General features: G+C 43.0%; 1 protein-coding gene across 1 annotated transcript in view; it reads left to right on the top strand.

The window, feature by feature from the left end:
* Positions 1-12,608, top strand: part of TMEM132D (transmembrane protein 132D) — a 691,888-nt gene that overhangs the window by 466,725 nt on the left and 212,555 nt on the right. Inside the window, exon 4 of the mRNA XM_061169949.1 lies at positions 9,086-9,269. Coding sequence (XP_061025932.1) covers positions 9,086-9,269 — 184 coding nt within the window. The remainder of the gene's footprint in view (positions 1-9,085; positions 9,270-12,608) is intronic.

Raw genomic sequence — 12,608 nt, 5'->3', positions numbered from 1 at the left:
CTGATTCACTTTTCTGTACAGCAGAAACTAACACAGCATTGTAAATCCACTCTACTCCAATAAAAATTTTTTAAGAAAAGAAAAAAATATTCCCCCCCTAGTCAATGTCAGGTTACCAAAATGATGTCACTGCGTGTGGAGATGGAAAGAGATGCTCAGAATCAGCTTGGTCTGGGCGACCGCTGGATCTCCATCTTTTTAAGCTAACTTTGGATCTGCATCTCTACCACCCAGAAGAGTGTCCAGTAAATAAGAATTACAGAAATATCATTTGAATGAATGAATGAATGAATGAAGTAAATATTGGGACAGAGAGCAGTGAAGCACAGAATAAAAGGAAGAAATGCAGCATGATTTCTTTCAAGCTGCAACCTTTCCATTTTTCTTCTCTAGAATAACTCTGGTTACCAGACCTCAGAGTATTATAAGGCAGAAACAAGAGAACGTGAGAAGACAAATTTATGGGGACAAAAATCTCATTATAAAGTACATGCATTAAAGGGATTGAGTATATTTTACTTCATAATGAAAAGTTTTTATTCTGAATATGCTAATGAAAAAGCTAGAAAAAAGATGTCAGTAATGGAAAATTTTAATCCTGTGATAATGTCTAAGAAGAAACAATTTGAGTAATATCCTTATTTTAATCTTGAAAATGAGATGTGAAGGGAAGGAAAATGAGGACCACGGCTCCTGCATTTGGGAGACATCTGGTTGCCCGTGTCTGGGTCTGATGCAGATTTCCAAAATGCCATTGCAGAAAAATATTGGCTTGGTCGGGAGGATTTCTCCAAGTGGAGCTAGGACAGCTTAGTACCTTGAATAATGGCCCCTCCGCCCCTTCACGCATTCCTCATTTCTCTTTCATTGCCAGAATCTTTCACATAGCATTTGTCAATTGCCCTTGGTGTCCTCCTTACTTGAAAAATTCCTTCAGTTTCCCAAGAAGCAGACCCTGAGACAAGAATGTGTGTGCAAGTGATTTATGAAGGAAGAGTTCCCGAGAAACCAATAAGAGAGCAGAGAGAGTAAAAGAAGAAGAGAAGAACCCGAGCGCTAGTGCCATTTCGGAAGTTACGTGCAGGGTGGCTTCAGCCTAATCCCATGGGGAGACTCTGGAGCATGCACAGTGCCCCCAACTGACCCAACTGGAGGCCAGGGAGCTGGGCTTGCCTGCTGCATCATCAGACTCTGGCCAAGGGCCACCTCCCAGGGCAGGAAGCTCTGAGGCACGTGCAGCTCTTTGCACTTGTGGGCAAGATGGCTCCAGAAACTCAAGAAGAGCCATCCAAGGAAAGTCACAGGTAGATATCATGAAAAACAAAAACACTGAGATGTGGAGAAAAGGGAACCCTCCTACACGGTTGGTGGGAATGTAAACTAGTGCAGCCACTGTGGAGAACAGTATGGAGGTTCCTTAAAAAACTAAAAATAGAGCTACCATATGATCCAGCAATCCTACTCCTGGGTATATATTTGAAAAAAACAAAAACACTAATTTGAAAAGATACATGTACCCCAGTGTTCATAGCGGCATTATTTACACCATGGAAACAACCTTAGTGTCCATCAACCAATGAATGGATAAAGAAGATGTGATGTGTGTGTATACACACACACACACACACACACACACACACAGTGGAATAGTACTCAGTCATAAAAGAGAACGAAATTTTGCCATTTGCAGCAGCATGGATGGACCTAGAAGGTATTATACTAAGTGAAGTAAGTCAGACAGAGAAAGACAAATACTGTATGATATCACTTATATGTGAAATGTAAAAAATACAACAAGCTAGTGAATATAATTTTAAAAAGAAGCAGAATCACAGATATAGAGAAGAAACTAGTGGTTACCACTGATGGGGGGGCAATATAGGGCTGGGCGCCAGGGAGGTACAAAGTGTTGGCTCAAGGATGTATGTACAACACGGGGAATATAGCCAATACTTTGTAATAACTGTAAATGGAAAGTAACCTTTAAAAATTGTATAAAGACTAAAAAACCTAAAATTATAAAAAGAGAAAGCACTTAGAAGCCAGGGGTAAGGCATGTGGAAATGATGAAGGGATATGAGGAGATTTGGGGGAAACCCTGACACTGTCCACCATAACTTGCTTCCCCAACCATAAATGGCTCTCATTCATATGACCTCTAGAAAGTGTCCTGAAGTTCTGGGAAGAAATCTCCAACTATTTCCTAAGGGCTGTGATCTGAAGGTCATTCGGATATAGATTCGCCCTCTCTCCGGCTTTACTTTTGTTTCCAGAAATTTCACCCATTTATCTTTTAGAGAGCCATCTGGAAAGACCTAAGCTGGAAATGGAATTTCACTCTCTTCTTCCCCCACCCACCCCAGGAGCTTACCTGCGACACTCGCCCTTGCGGTGGAAGCCAGTTGCCCACGTGGGTGGTGGCAGAATGCAGTCTGATCATTGGTATGCTTTCGTAAGGACCTACCATAATATGTTGGTTTTCTAAACTGGAGAAAAATACAGGTAACTTCAAGATGCATTGACTTGCATCTCAAACACGTAGCTCTTAACTGTTCTGGTGCTAGCAGGTCTGTGTCTGCTTGGTTTCTCATCTCTCCAAATGAATGGTAGGCTTCCGTATCTAAAGCTCTCGTTTCCACATCTCTGCTTTGATTTATCGACACATCACAGAACTTAAAGAGTTGCCAGAAGACCATCAAGACATGTTCATCTCAAAGCATCTTGTTACAGAAATGTCCCAGCTTTGCTTGTGCAGAATTCACTCAGAGCATCCAGTTTGGGGGTCTTGAAGAAGCCCTATGTAATGTCCTGACCTGTGTTTCTACTGGGGGGGGGCGGTGAGAAGTTGCTTTAATGATCCTCATTGCTAATAAGCATGCCTGTTCTCGCACTGGAAAAAGAGGTGGGGGACTTGGAACCCAGTGATCAGGAGTGGGCATCCTGTGACCAGATCGCCTGGCTCCTGCACACAGCAGCTGGGTGACCCTGGACAAATATTTTCCCCTTCTTGAGCCTAGGTTTCTAGTCTACAAACTGCGAGTAGATAACAGTTATTTCTTGGAATACGTTGAGGGTTGCATGACGTAAGACATAAAAAGCCCTTAAAACAGTGCTTATCACATTAAAAGTACTCAGTGAAGGTTAGTTGTTCCATCACTCTGGAAAAAGAAGCATGACCATCCCAAAACAAGGCTTTTCTTCTTGTTTGAAAATGATGCCCTTTCTTGCCCTTGGGATGCACTGAGGTGGTCCTGCAAAGCCTCACGTTTAGTCTTCTTTCTTGGAGTTTGGAGCCGTGGCCCTGGAGGATGTGGTCATTGCCTGTGTCTGAGCTGACCCAGAGTCTTGTTCCCTGAAAGGGCATTTTACTTTCCTTAAACTTGGGGAGGCCTCAGGCTATGTCACCAACCGTGTGTCTTTATTCAAAGGGAGCCCTTCCTAGTGAAAAGACCTTAGATTTTTATTAAAGTATAGTTGATTTACAATATTGTGTTAGTTTCAGGTGTACAGCGTAGTGTTTCAGTATTTTTGTAGATTATATTCCATTGTAGGTTATTACAAGATAATGGGCATGATTCCCTGTGCTATACAGTAAGTCCTTGTTGCTTATCTAAAAGGCTTAGATTTTGAACCCAGGGTACCAAGGGGCCCACGTAGGGGAACGTTATTGGAAAATGAGAAGAGTTCCTCAAATCGAGGAGATGTTATTCATCTTCTCTGTGAAAGAGGGTAAACTACCAAAAGATCCCTCCAAACTCACACATGTGGAACCAGCCAGTAGGGATGTGAGGTGCCCATGAGAGCCTGCGTCCCTTCCTTTGCTTCCACTTCTGTTGTCTTCCATACAAAGGACAGCTGCAAGCAAGACAGGGCAGGAGGGTGGCTTCTTAGCTTATCTGTGCTGGTAGCAGCTACACCAGTGGAGAAACTAAACCTGCAGGCAGCTCCATATGCCCACAGTGTTCTGAGGCGCAAATGTGATCCAGCCCTGAGCCTCTCCGTGGGTGACTGCAGTGTTCTCCAAGCAAACCCTGCCCACACTCAACAGCGGTACCGCCTTCCAGATGCAGCTCACACATCGAGCGTTGCCCATCCGTGTTGCTAACTATTTGACTTGCCCATGGGGGGTGGACAGCAGGGAGGTAGGGAGGGTGAGGCTGGGTGTAGGGCCACCAGAAGTGGCATCTGAATGCTTTCTGCTTATCCAGCCCCCCTGCCCCCTTGGCTGGAACTCTGTTCTTGTCCCTCCTCACTTTCATACTCATGGACATCGGAAACCCTGAATGTTTCTTCTTCTTGGTTCATCTGTGTCTTCACGATTTTACTGACCATATTTCCCAAATCCACTCTCTTAGGACATTCTATTTCTGATACCATTATACACAAAATACGTCCAAGAGCATGGATACCCACATAATTAAACCTTTATAAACCTCTAAGGCAGTTGTTCATGGTCCTGGTTGCATAATAGAATCACCTGGATAAAAGAACAGACAGAAAGATGGAAGGAAGTAAGGGAGGGAGGGAAGAGAGAGAGAGAAGGAGGAGGAGAAGAAGTAGAAAGAAAGGAAGGAAGAAAGAAAGAAAGAAAGAAAGGGAGAGAGAAAGGGAGAGAGAAAGAAAGAAGAATGAAAGAAGGAAAAAAAGAACGAAGGAAGGAAGGAAAGAGGGAAAGAAGGAAAGAAAGAAAGAAAGCAAAATGGAAGGGAAGAGAGAAAAGAAAAGCAGTGAAGAGAAAAAAGAAAAGAAGAGAAAATAAAACAAAACTGGTGCCTGGCGCCACTCAGGAACAATCAGAAAAATCTGAGTGGTGCCTGGCCATTGGTTTATTTGTAAAATTTCCCTGGGCAATTTTTTTTTTTTTTTTTTTTTTTTAACGTGTGGCATGAGGGATCTTAGTTCCCTGGCCAGGGATCAAACCATGCCCCCTGCAGTGGAAGTGGGGAGTCTTAAACACTGGACCACCAGGAAAGTTCCCCCTGCCCAGGCAACGCTAATGCCTAGGTAACGTGGAGAACCACCGCATGTAAAATATGCAGACACATTATATAAAATTCTACTTAATTCTACTCTGTTTATCTCCTATGACACAGCAGATACCAGGCATTATCCTCTGTGCTCGCCACACAGGCTAAGCGTGGCTACTCTTTTCAGGATGCTTCAGGCTAAAACGCACACTCCAACTGCAAAGGTACAGCCCTTAGCTTTCCAGTTAAACATGAAGAAGTGGTAAATATTGCCAAATATGCAAGCGTTCTGGAAGCTCTCAAGTGCTAAATATTTACAAAAAGTTATTAAAATTCAAATTTCCACTGACTCGACAAGACATGCATGATGCGCTATTTCAAAGCTAGATCACCATATGCAGAATTTACAGAGGAACTTGTCAGGAACCTGGTACACACCCTGCTGCATCAGAAATATTGAGAAGCTCGTGCAAGCTAAGGAATCACTCAAGAAAAACATACAATTTCAGGATACACAACCTTCCTAAAGTTTGCTGTGGTCGCCAGGTTAAGAATTCCCAACTTAGGGTGTTTTCATCAGCACGTCAGATAGCGGAAAGTTAGCTCAAAAGAAACTGTGTTTCCTTTACATCTTGGCCAGACAAGGGATCGAAGGGAAAAGAGAAAATCAAACTTGATAGGACAACCATGCAAGGTTACTGAAGGAATAAAATTGGCTGAAGTAAATAGAGCACTTTAAAAATTATTGCTGATGTTCTTCTAGGTGGGTCTTGCGGAATGGGAAGAATTTGACTATACGGAGAGACTGATAAAGGTATTTCTGATAAAGTGAACTCCATGAGTAAAAGGTGGGGAGGTGGGGGTACAGAAAGTCCCATATTCCACTGGAGGCCAGGATTGTTCAGTTTGCTTGAGGTTAGGGCACCTGGAAGGAAAAAACAGGAGGGAACGGTGTAAAGTATGGAGTAGGGTCACATTACTGCATATGAGAAATTACTGCTCTGAAGGAATTACCATACACCTCTGTGCTGTGGAGCTGAGTTTCTGAATTCAACTCTTACCAGTTCTACTCTGCAACTCTCCCTTTCTTTGTGATTAAACATAGAAGGCAAGCAGAAAAGCCTAAAGAAAGATTGTCCCATTTCATGAACGGGAAAGGAATACCGACAAGCTTGCGAACTCCAAATGTAAAAACCAGGATGCATTCTAGCATCACAATCCCAAGTTTCCTTTACTTCTGGAAACACTCGTTTGAAGTTCCAAAAAGGCAACGGCATGTGTCTTAGGAAAAGAAACCTAGAGAGGGGATCAGTCCACTGTGGCTGACACAATTTGTTTCTAATTCTTATCACAACCACTGTTTCTTAAAGAGTTCAACATCTTTCTTTCAGAAGCCAAGAGAGAGTGAGTCTTGTAGGATTTAAAAACCAGGTGCCTCTCTATTTCTGTTTTATAAATAAGTTCATTTGTACCCTTTTTTTAGATTCCATATGTAAGTGATATCATATTTGTCTTTCTCTTTCTGACTGACTTCACTTATTATGATAATCTCTAGTTCAATCCATGTTGCTGCCAATGGCATTTCATTCTTTTTCATGGCTGAGTAGTATTCCATTGTGTATATATCTATATATAGATAGATAGATAGATATCACTTTTTTAAAATAAATTAATTAATTTATTTATTTTTGGCTGCGTTGGGTCTTCATTCCTGTGCATGGGCTTTCTGTAGCTGTGGTGAGCAAGGGCTACTCTTCGTTGCGGTGCGCAGGCTTCTCATTGTGGTGGCTTCTCTTGTTGTGGAGCACGGGCTCTAGGCGCGCGGGCTTCGGTAGTTGTGGCTCAGGGGCTCTAGAGCGCAGGCTCAGTAGTTGTGGCTCACTGGCTTAGTTGCTCTGCGGCGTGTGGGATCTTCCCGGACCAGGGCTCGAACCCGTGTCCCCTGCATTGGGAGGCGGATTCTTAACAACTGTAGCTACTCCTGTTCTGTGTGAGAGATCAATGCTCATGCAGGAATTTAACCTCTGTGACGGGGGCTGTCTCTTTGGGCAGTACTTCTGATCTTCTTTCTCTGTTTCTTGCCCTCCTCCTCCCCTTCTTGTTCCTCCTCCTCCTCTTCTTGTTTCCTTCCTCCCTCCCTCTCTCCTCTTATTCTAGTCACCCCTGACATCCCAGTATCCCACCTCATCCCTTACTTTAAGAAGGAGGCTCCCCGAAATCACCACCATTTATCTCTGAGCTTCTTATTGATACATTTGCATGGGTTTGATGGTGTGATAAAGATGTCTCAATAGCTTGGTCATATATATATAAAAGGCCAAACCTTGTCCTCCTAGATGTCAGAGTCAGTGGTCATTTTGCAATTATGTGAAATTCAAATCTCTAGAGAAGGATCTGATAGGTGGAAGTGGCTTTGGTCACGAAGGGTTAAAAAGTGTCTCTCCTTGCTGCCTCCCAGGTGAATTCTCACCTGTATTTCTTCACTTCTTCCCTCAGGGAGTGGCTGGCACCACCTCTGCCTTTTTTTCTTTTTAACCTGTCACTTAGAAGAGCACACATTTTATAAAAGCAGACTATGAAAAAGAAGAAGGGGTAGCCAGTAAATTAAACTAACCAAAATAGCTGCAAAGGATTCATTTCTGGATACGTGTCTATAATTTATTTTATTTATTTATTTATTTATTTATTTATTCATTTATTGCTGGCTGTGTTGGGTCTTCGTTTCTGTGCGACGGCTTTCTCCAGTTGCAGCGAGCGGGGGCCACTCTTCATCGCGGTGCGCGGGCCTCTCACTATCGTGGCCTCTCTTGTTGCGGAGCACAGGCTCCAGAGGCGCAGGCTCAGTAGCTGTGGCGCACGGGCTTAGTTGCTCCGCGGCATGTGGGATCTTCCCAGACCAGGGCTCGAACCCGTGTCCCCTGCATTGGCAGGCAGATTCTCAATCACTGCGCCACCAGGGAAGCCCCAGGATACGTGTTTTTAGAAAACCCAGACTGTCTAAAAACTAATCATTGTCGGAATGACTCCTATATCCAGGTAACATCTGGCTACTTCTCCTTGTTCATCCGTGTGGGTCCTGCGGTCCCATTCTCCTGTTCATGCCTCAGCTCTGATTCTCTGCAATTCTCTCTCACCCCCACTGGCTAACAAAGCCACATCACCCTCGAAGTCCTTTAAAATTCTGTGCACCCAACTTGAATGGACCGTGGCTTTGGAAAATCCAATATAGGCAGCAAAGAGATTTCTGGGAGTGGGGGAAAGAGTCCTATCCTCCATCCTCCTAGAAGGAGCACGGGGAAGAAAGCATTTAGGAAATTCAATCAGCATTTCCCGTAATTATCCACAAACACCTGTCCTGGGGACTCTGAGAAGTTCACAAAAAACAAGGGTTGGGAAGTTTGAGTGATGGTGTCTAAGTCCAGGCCAAGGCTGTGAATCTTCTTAAAGGTTGTTTGTTCTTTTGGGGATCGAATTTCTTTTTTTTCTGTCTTTCTTTTTTTATTGAAGTATAGTTGACTTACAATGTTGGGTTAGTTTCAGGTGTACAGCAAAGTGATTCATATATATTCTTTTTCAGATTCTTTTCCGTGATCGGTTATTACAAGATATTGAATATAGTTCCCTGTGCTATACAGTAAATCCATGTTGCTTATCTATCTTATACATGGTAGTGTGTATCTTTTAATCCCGACCTCCTAATTTATTCCTCCACTCCCACGCCTGCTTTCCCCTTTGGTAACCATAAGTTTGTTTTCTATGTCTGTGGGTCTGTTTCTGTTTTTTGTAAACAGGTTCATTTGTATCATTTCTTTAGATTCCACATGTAAGTGGTATCATAGGATATTTGTCTTTCTCTGGCTTACTTCACTTGGTATGATAATCTCTAGGTCCATCCATGTTGCTGCAAATGACATTATTTCACTCTGTTTTATGGCTGAGTAGTATTCCATTGTATAAATGTACCTCATCTTCTTTATCTATTCATCTGTCAGTGGACATTGGGGATCGCATTTCTGACAAGCTCTTTGCAGGGACGATGTGAACACACATTGAAATAGTCCGTTGCCTGCCGAGGGTGCCCACCCCAGTCCTCAAAGTTGTTCTCTCCTTCTCTCCAGTGCGGAGGGCGCCTCCTATGAAGTCATGCAGATCGACGTAGAAATCCAAGAGCCCAGTGACCCGCCAGCTACACAGCTTGTTACATGGCAGGTTGAATATCCAGGAGACATCACATCTGACTTGGGCGTCTCCAAGATCTACGTGAGCCAGAAGGACTTGATTGGCGTCATCCCACTGGCCATGGTAAGAATGTCCCTGCCCTGGGTTGTTAATACAGACCTCAGGGAAAGGCAAGGTACCACACCGTGACCCAAACACAGTGGGGACATATCAGTGAGCTCGGAACCAGGGTGAGGGGAAACTGAATGATGAAGTTACTGCAGATCGCCGATTCTGAAAAACTGTTTTTCTAAATAATATCTTTAGAATATCCTTTAGAAAATAATCAAAATCCAGGAATTAGATTTGGGTCTTCCATTATATGAAGAGTATTAATGATTTAATCAAGATGTTTGTATGATACATTGGAGACTGTTCAAGGATCTCAAACACATATACCTGCAGAGAGCAAACAGATCAAGTGTCTGAGTGAAATGTGGCAGGTGACTTGACAAACACCTACCCAGTGAAAAGGCCCTGCCATGTTTGCCATGAAGGAAAACCAAGCCGGATTCTGAATTCTTAACGTCTACTGACTTTTCAAGAGAAGCCGTTAATATAGTTTTAATGCGAAACACCAATTTGTTCCTGTTAGAGCTAATTTTTTTTTTTTAAATCAAGCCTATCTAAGAAAGAGTTAACTATAATTCATTCACAGGCCATCTATGTATAACTTGTCATCTACCTCTAAACGATTGAGGACTCTAGGTCTGTCCACGTGTTTCCTAGGATTTCTGGAACAGAGATGGGCTTTCATCCTTGAAAGGACCCACCCCCTGGTTGCTATGCAACGGAATACAGTGCCAGTGGGAAGACTAATCACCCAGGTTCACCTAAACAAAGCACACTAACGCCCTTTCTAGCCCCGCCTTTCCCCCCGGGGCCTCTCTGCAAAGGAATAACACATTTTCTTAATGTGAATTTTCCCAGTGCAAATGCCTTGGGATTGTGAGTCTGTGGACGGTAATTTGAGCTTTCTCCTGTTACAAAAGTACTTTTACTGTCGGAAGTGCGGGATCGGTCAACCCATCCGTTGACAGCCTGCTGTCTCCCCCTCACCATCTATTAGGAACTATTGACAAGTGTTATTATGTGGTTGTGAAAGGACGTCAGGAATCAGTCTTTCAATACAAGGTGACGCGGACGGTTGCCTAGTGACAATAAGTTAGTTATTATGCTGTTCATTAGGAAATGCAAAGTTGTTGAGGTCCTTCAGTTGATCAGGGCTCTTATTAACGATTTCTTTTATTTTAAAGGCACCGAGCCTCCCCTGGTACATTATTTCACGTGTGACAGCAGCACTCCTTCGTTTAGGCTATTAGTGGTTCTATTACTGGGGATGGTGAGACCATTTGTCTCAAATAAGTAGTTATTTGAATTTGCTCCCTTTCAGCACCTTTGGTCTGATGAGCTTTTAGCGATACTCTGAGAGGTTTCCATTGCTTGGCTCTGCATCGGGCAGTGTGCTTGGTTCCCTCGCTCAGCATTTCTCCCTGGACTGTCCACCTGTTCCAAACCCCCTTGTTCTTCACAACTCACAGGAATCCCGACGCTCACAAGAGCCCCTTTCTCTGTCTGCCACTGGTCTCTGAAACTGTTCTCACCTTACATCAACCTTTCTGGCTATGATACGTGTAATCACAGAAGCGTGTGTAATGGTAGAGCTAGAAAGAATCTCAGCTAAGACCTAGCTGACCCTTTTATCAGTTAGGAATTGCATTTGGCCGAGAACAAGCCCTAACCATAACCCTAACCGTAAACCCCACTCACTCCACTCTACCCAGGCCAATAGTGGCTTTAATACAAGTAGGTTTCTTCTTTCATGTGAAAGAACTCCTAAGGTTGGTGGTCTAGGGCTGGTATGGTTCCCCATGCTATCTGAGATTCAGGCTCCATCTTTATTTCTGCTTCAGTAGTGAAGGGTATAGATTCCATCCTCATGGTTACCTCATGGTCCAAAATGGCTGCTGGAATGCCAGCCAGCATATCCATATTCTGCCTACCAGAAAAAGTAAGAATGCAAATCAAAGTGGGTCAGTTCCTTTTCCCTTGCAAGAAGTCTTCACAAGAATCCAACATAATATTTCTGGGTATATCCAGTTAGCCAGAACTTGGTCATATGGGTGCACTTAGTTGGAAGGAAGGCTTGTAAATTGATTTTTTAGCATGGCACATTGCTCAGGTTTTGTTACAAGGGAACAAGAGGAGATTAGATATTCCGAGGCGATAAGCAGTATTTGAAACAATCCTCCTCCATTTCCACATGAGGAAACTGAGGCTCAGAGAGGTCCCTCATCCCGGCACCTGAGTGTTTTCCATTCTGTATTCATCTTTATGAGCCACCTGGGAAGCAAAATAAGACACCTATATCTTAGTCTGCTCTTACTAGCTATGCAACAGTGCTTAATTTCACTGTGGCTCAGTTTCCTCATCTATAAAGGGGGGAGAGATAATACTTACTCATAAGGTTGATGTAAGGATAAAATGATAATTCAAGAGGGCTTGGAAGAGTGCCGAGTACAGTCAAACATACAATAAATGTTTGCTTTTATTATGATCACTTAGTTACAGAATGCAAAGGATAAATAATTCCTTGGCAATTATGTTGTAAATTCTTTCAGGGAAGGGAATGATCCTAAGAGAAGAAGAGTGCTAGGAACTGTGTAGATGCTCACTGATTTTTTTATACAATTTTAAAAGGTTACTTTTCATTTACAGTTATTACAGAGTATTGGCTATATCCCGGTGTTGTACAGCACATCCTTGAGCCTGTCTTACACCCAATATTTTGTACCTCCCACTGCCCCTCCCCAATATTGACTGTCCCCCACCTCTCTCCACTGGCAAGCACTAGGTTGTTCTCTATATCTGTGCGTCTGCTTCTTTTTTGTTATATTCACTAGTTTGTTGTATTTTTTAGATTCCACATATAAGTGATTTCATACAGTATTTGTCTTTCTCTGTCTGACTTATTTCATGTAGCGTAATGCCGTCCACATCCATCCATGTTGCTGCAAATGGCAAAATTTTGTTCTTTTTTATGGCTGAAGAATATTCCATTGTGTATATGTACCACATCTTCTTTATCTACTTATCTGTTGATGAACACTTAGCTTGTTTCTATGTTTTGGCTATTGTAAATAATGCTGCTAGGAACATTGGGGGATGCTCACTGATTCTTGAACTGAAATGAACGAATTGCATTAAAACATGTTTGGTCTGATGAGTTTTTACTAATACTATCTGAGCATCTTCCTCTGGAACTCAGAGTAAAGTCTTCAGAGTCCCGACCCCCAGTCTTTTGTATTTGGAGTGTTCTGAGTCCCTTTTCCAGAGAAAGCTGCTTCATTTCACCTTTGACTTGACTGGTGAAAGGACTTTTGCCATTTTTAGGGGGGTTACCTTCCATAAACAGACCTTTTG

This window comes from Eubalaena glacialis, chromosome 15, assembly GCF_028564815.1.
Source record: "Eubalaena glacialis isolate mEubGla1 chromosome 15, mEubGla1.1.hap2.+ XY, whole genome shotgun sequence".
NCBI lineage: Eukaryota > Metazoa > Chordata > Mammalia > Artiodactyla > Balaenidae > Eubalaena > Eubalaena glacialis.
Note: the sequence above shows the minus strand (reverse complement) of the source record. Positions and strands in the feature narration are given on the sequence as shown.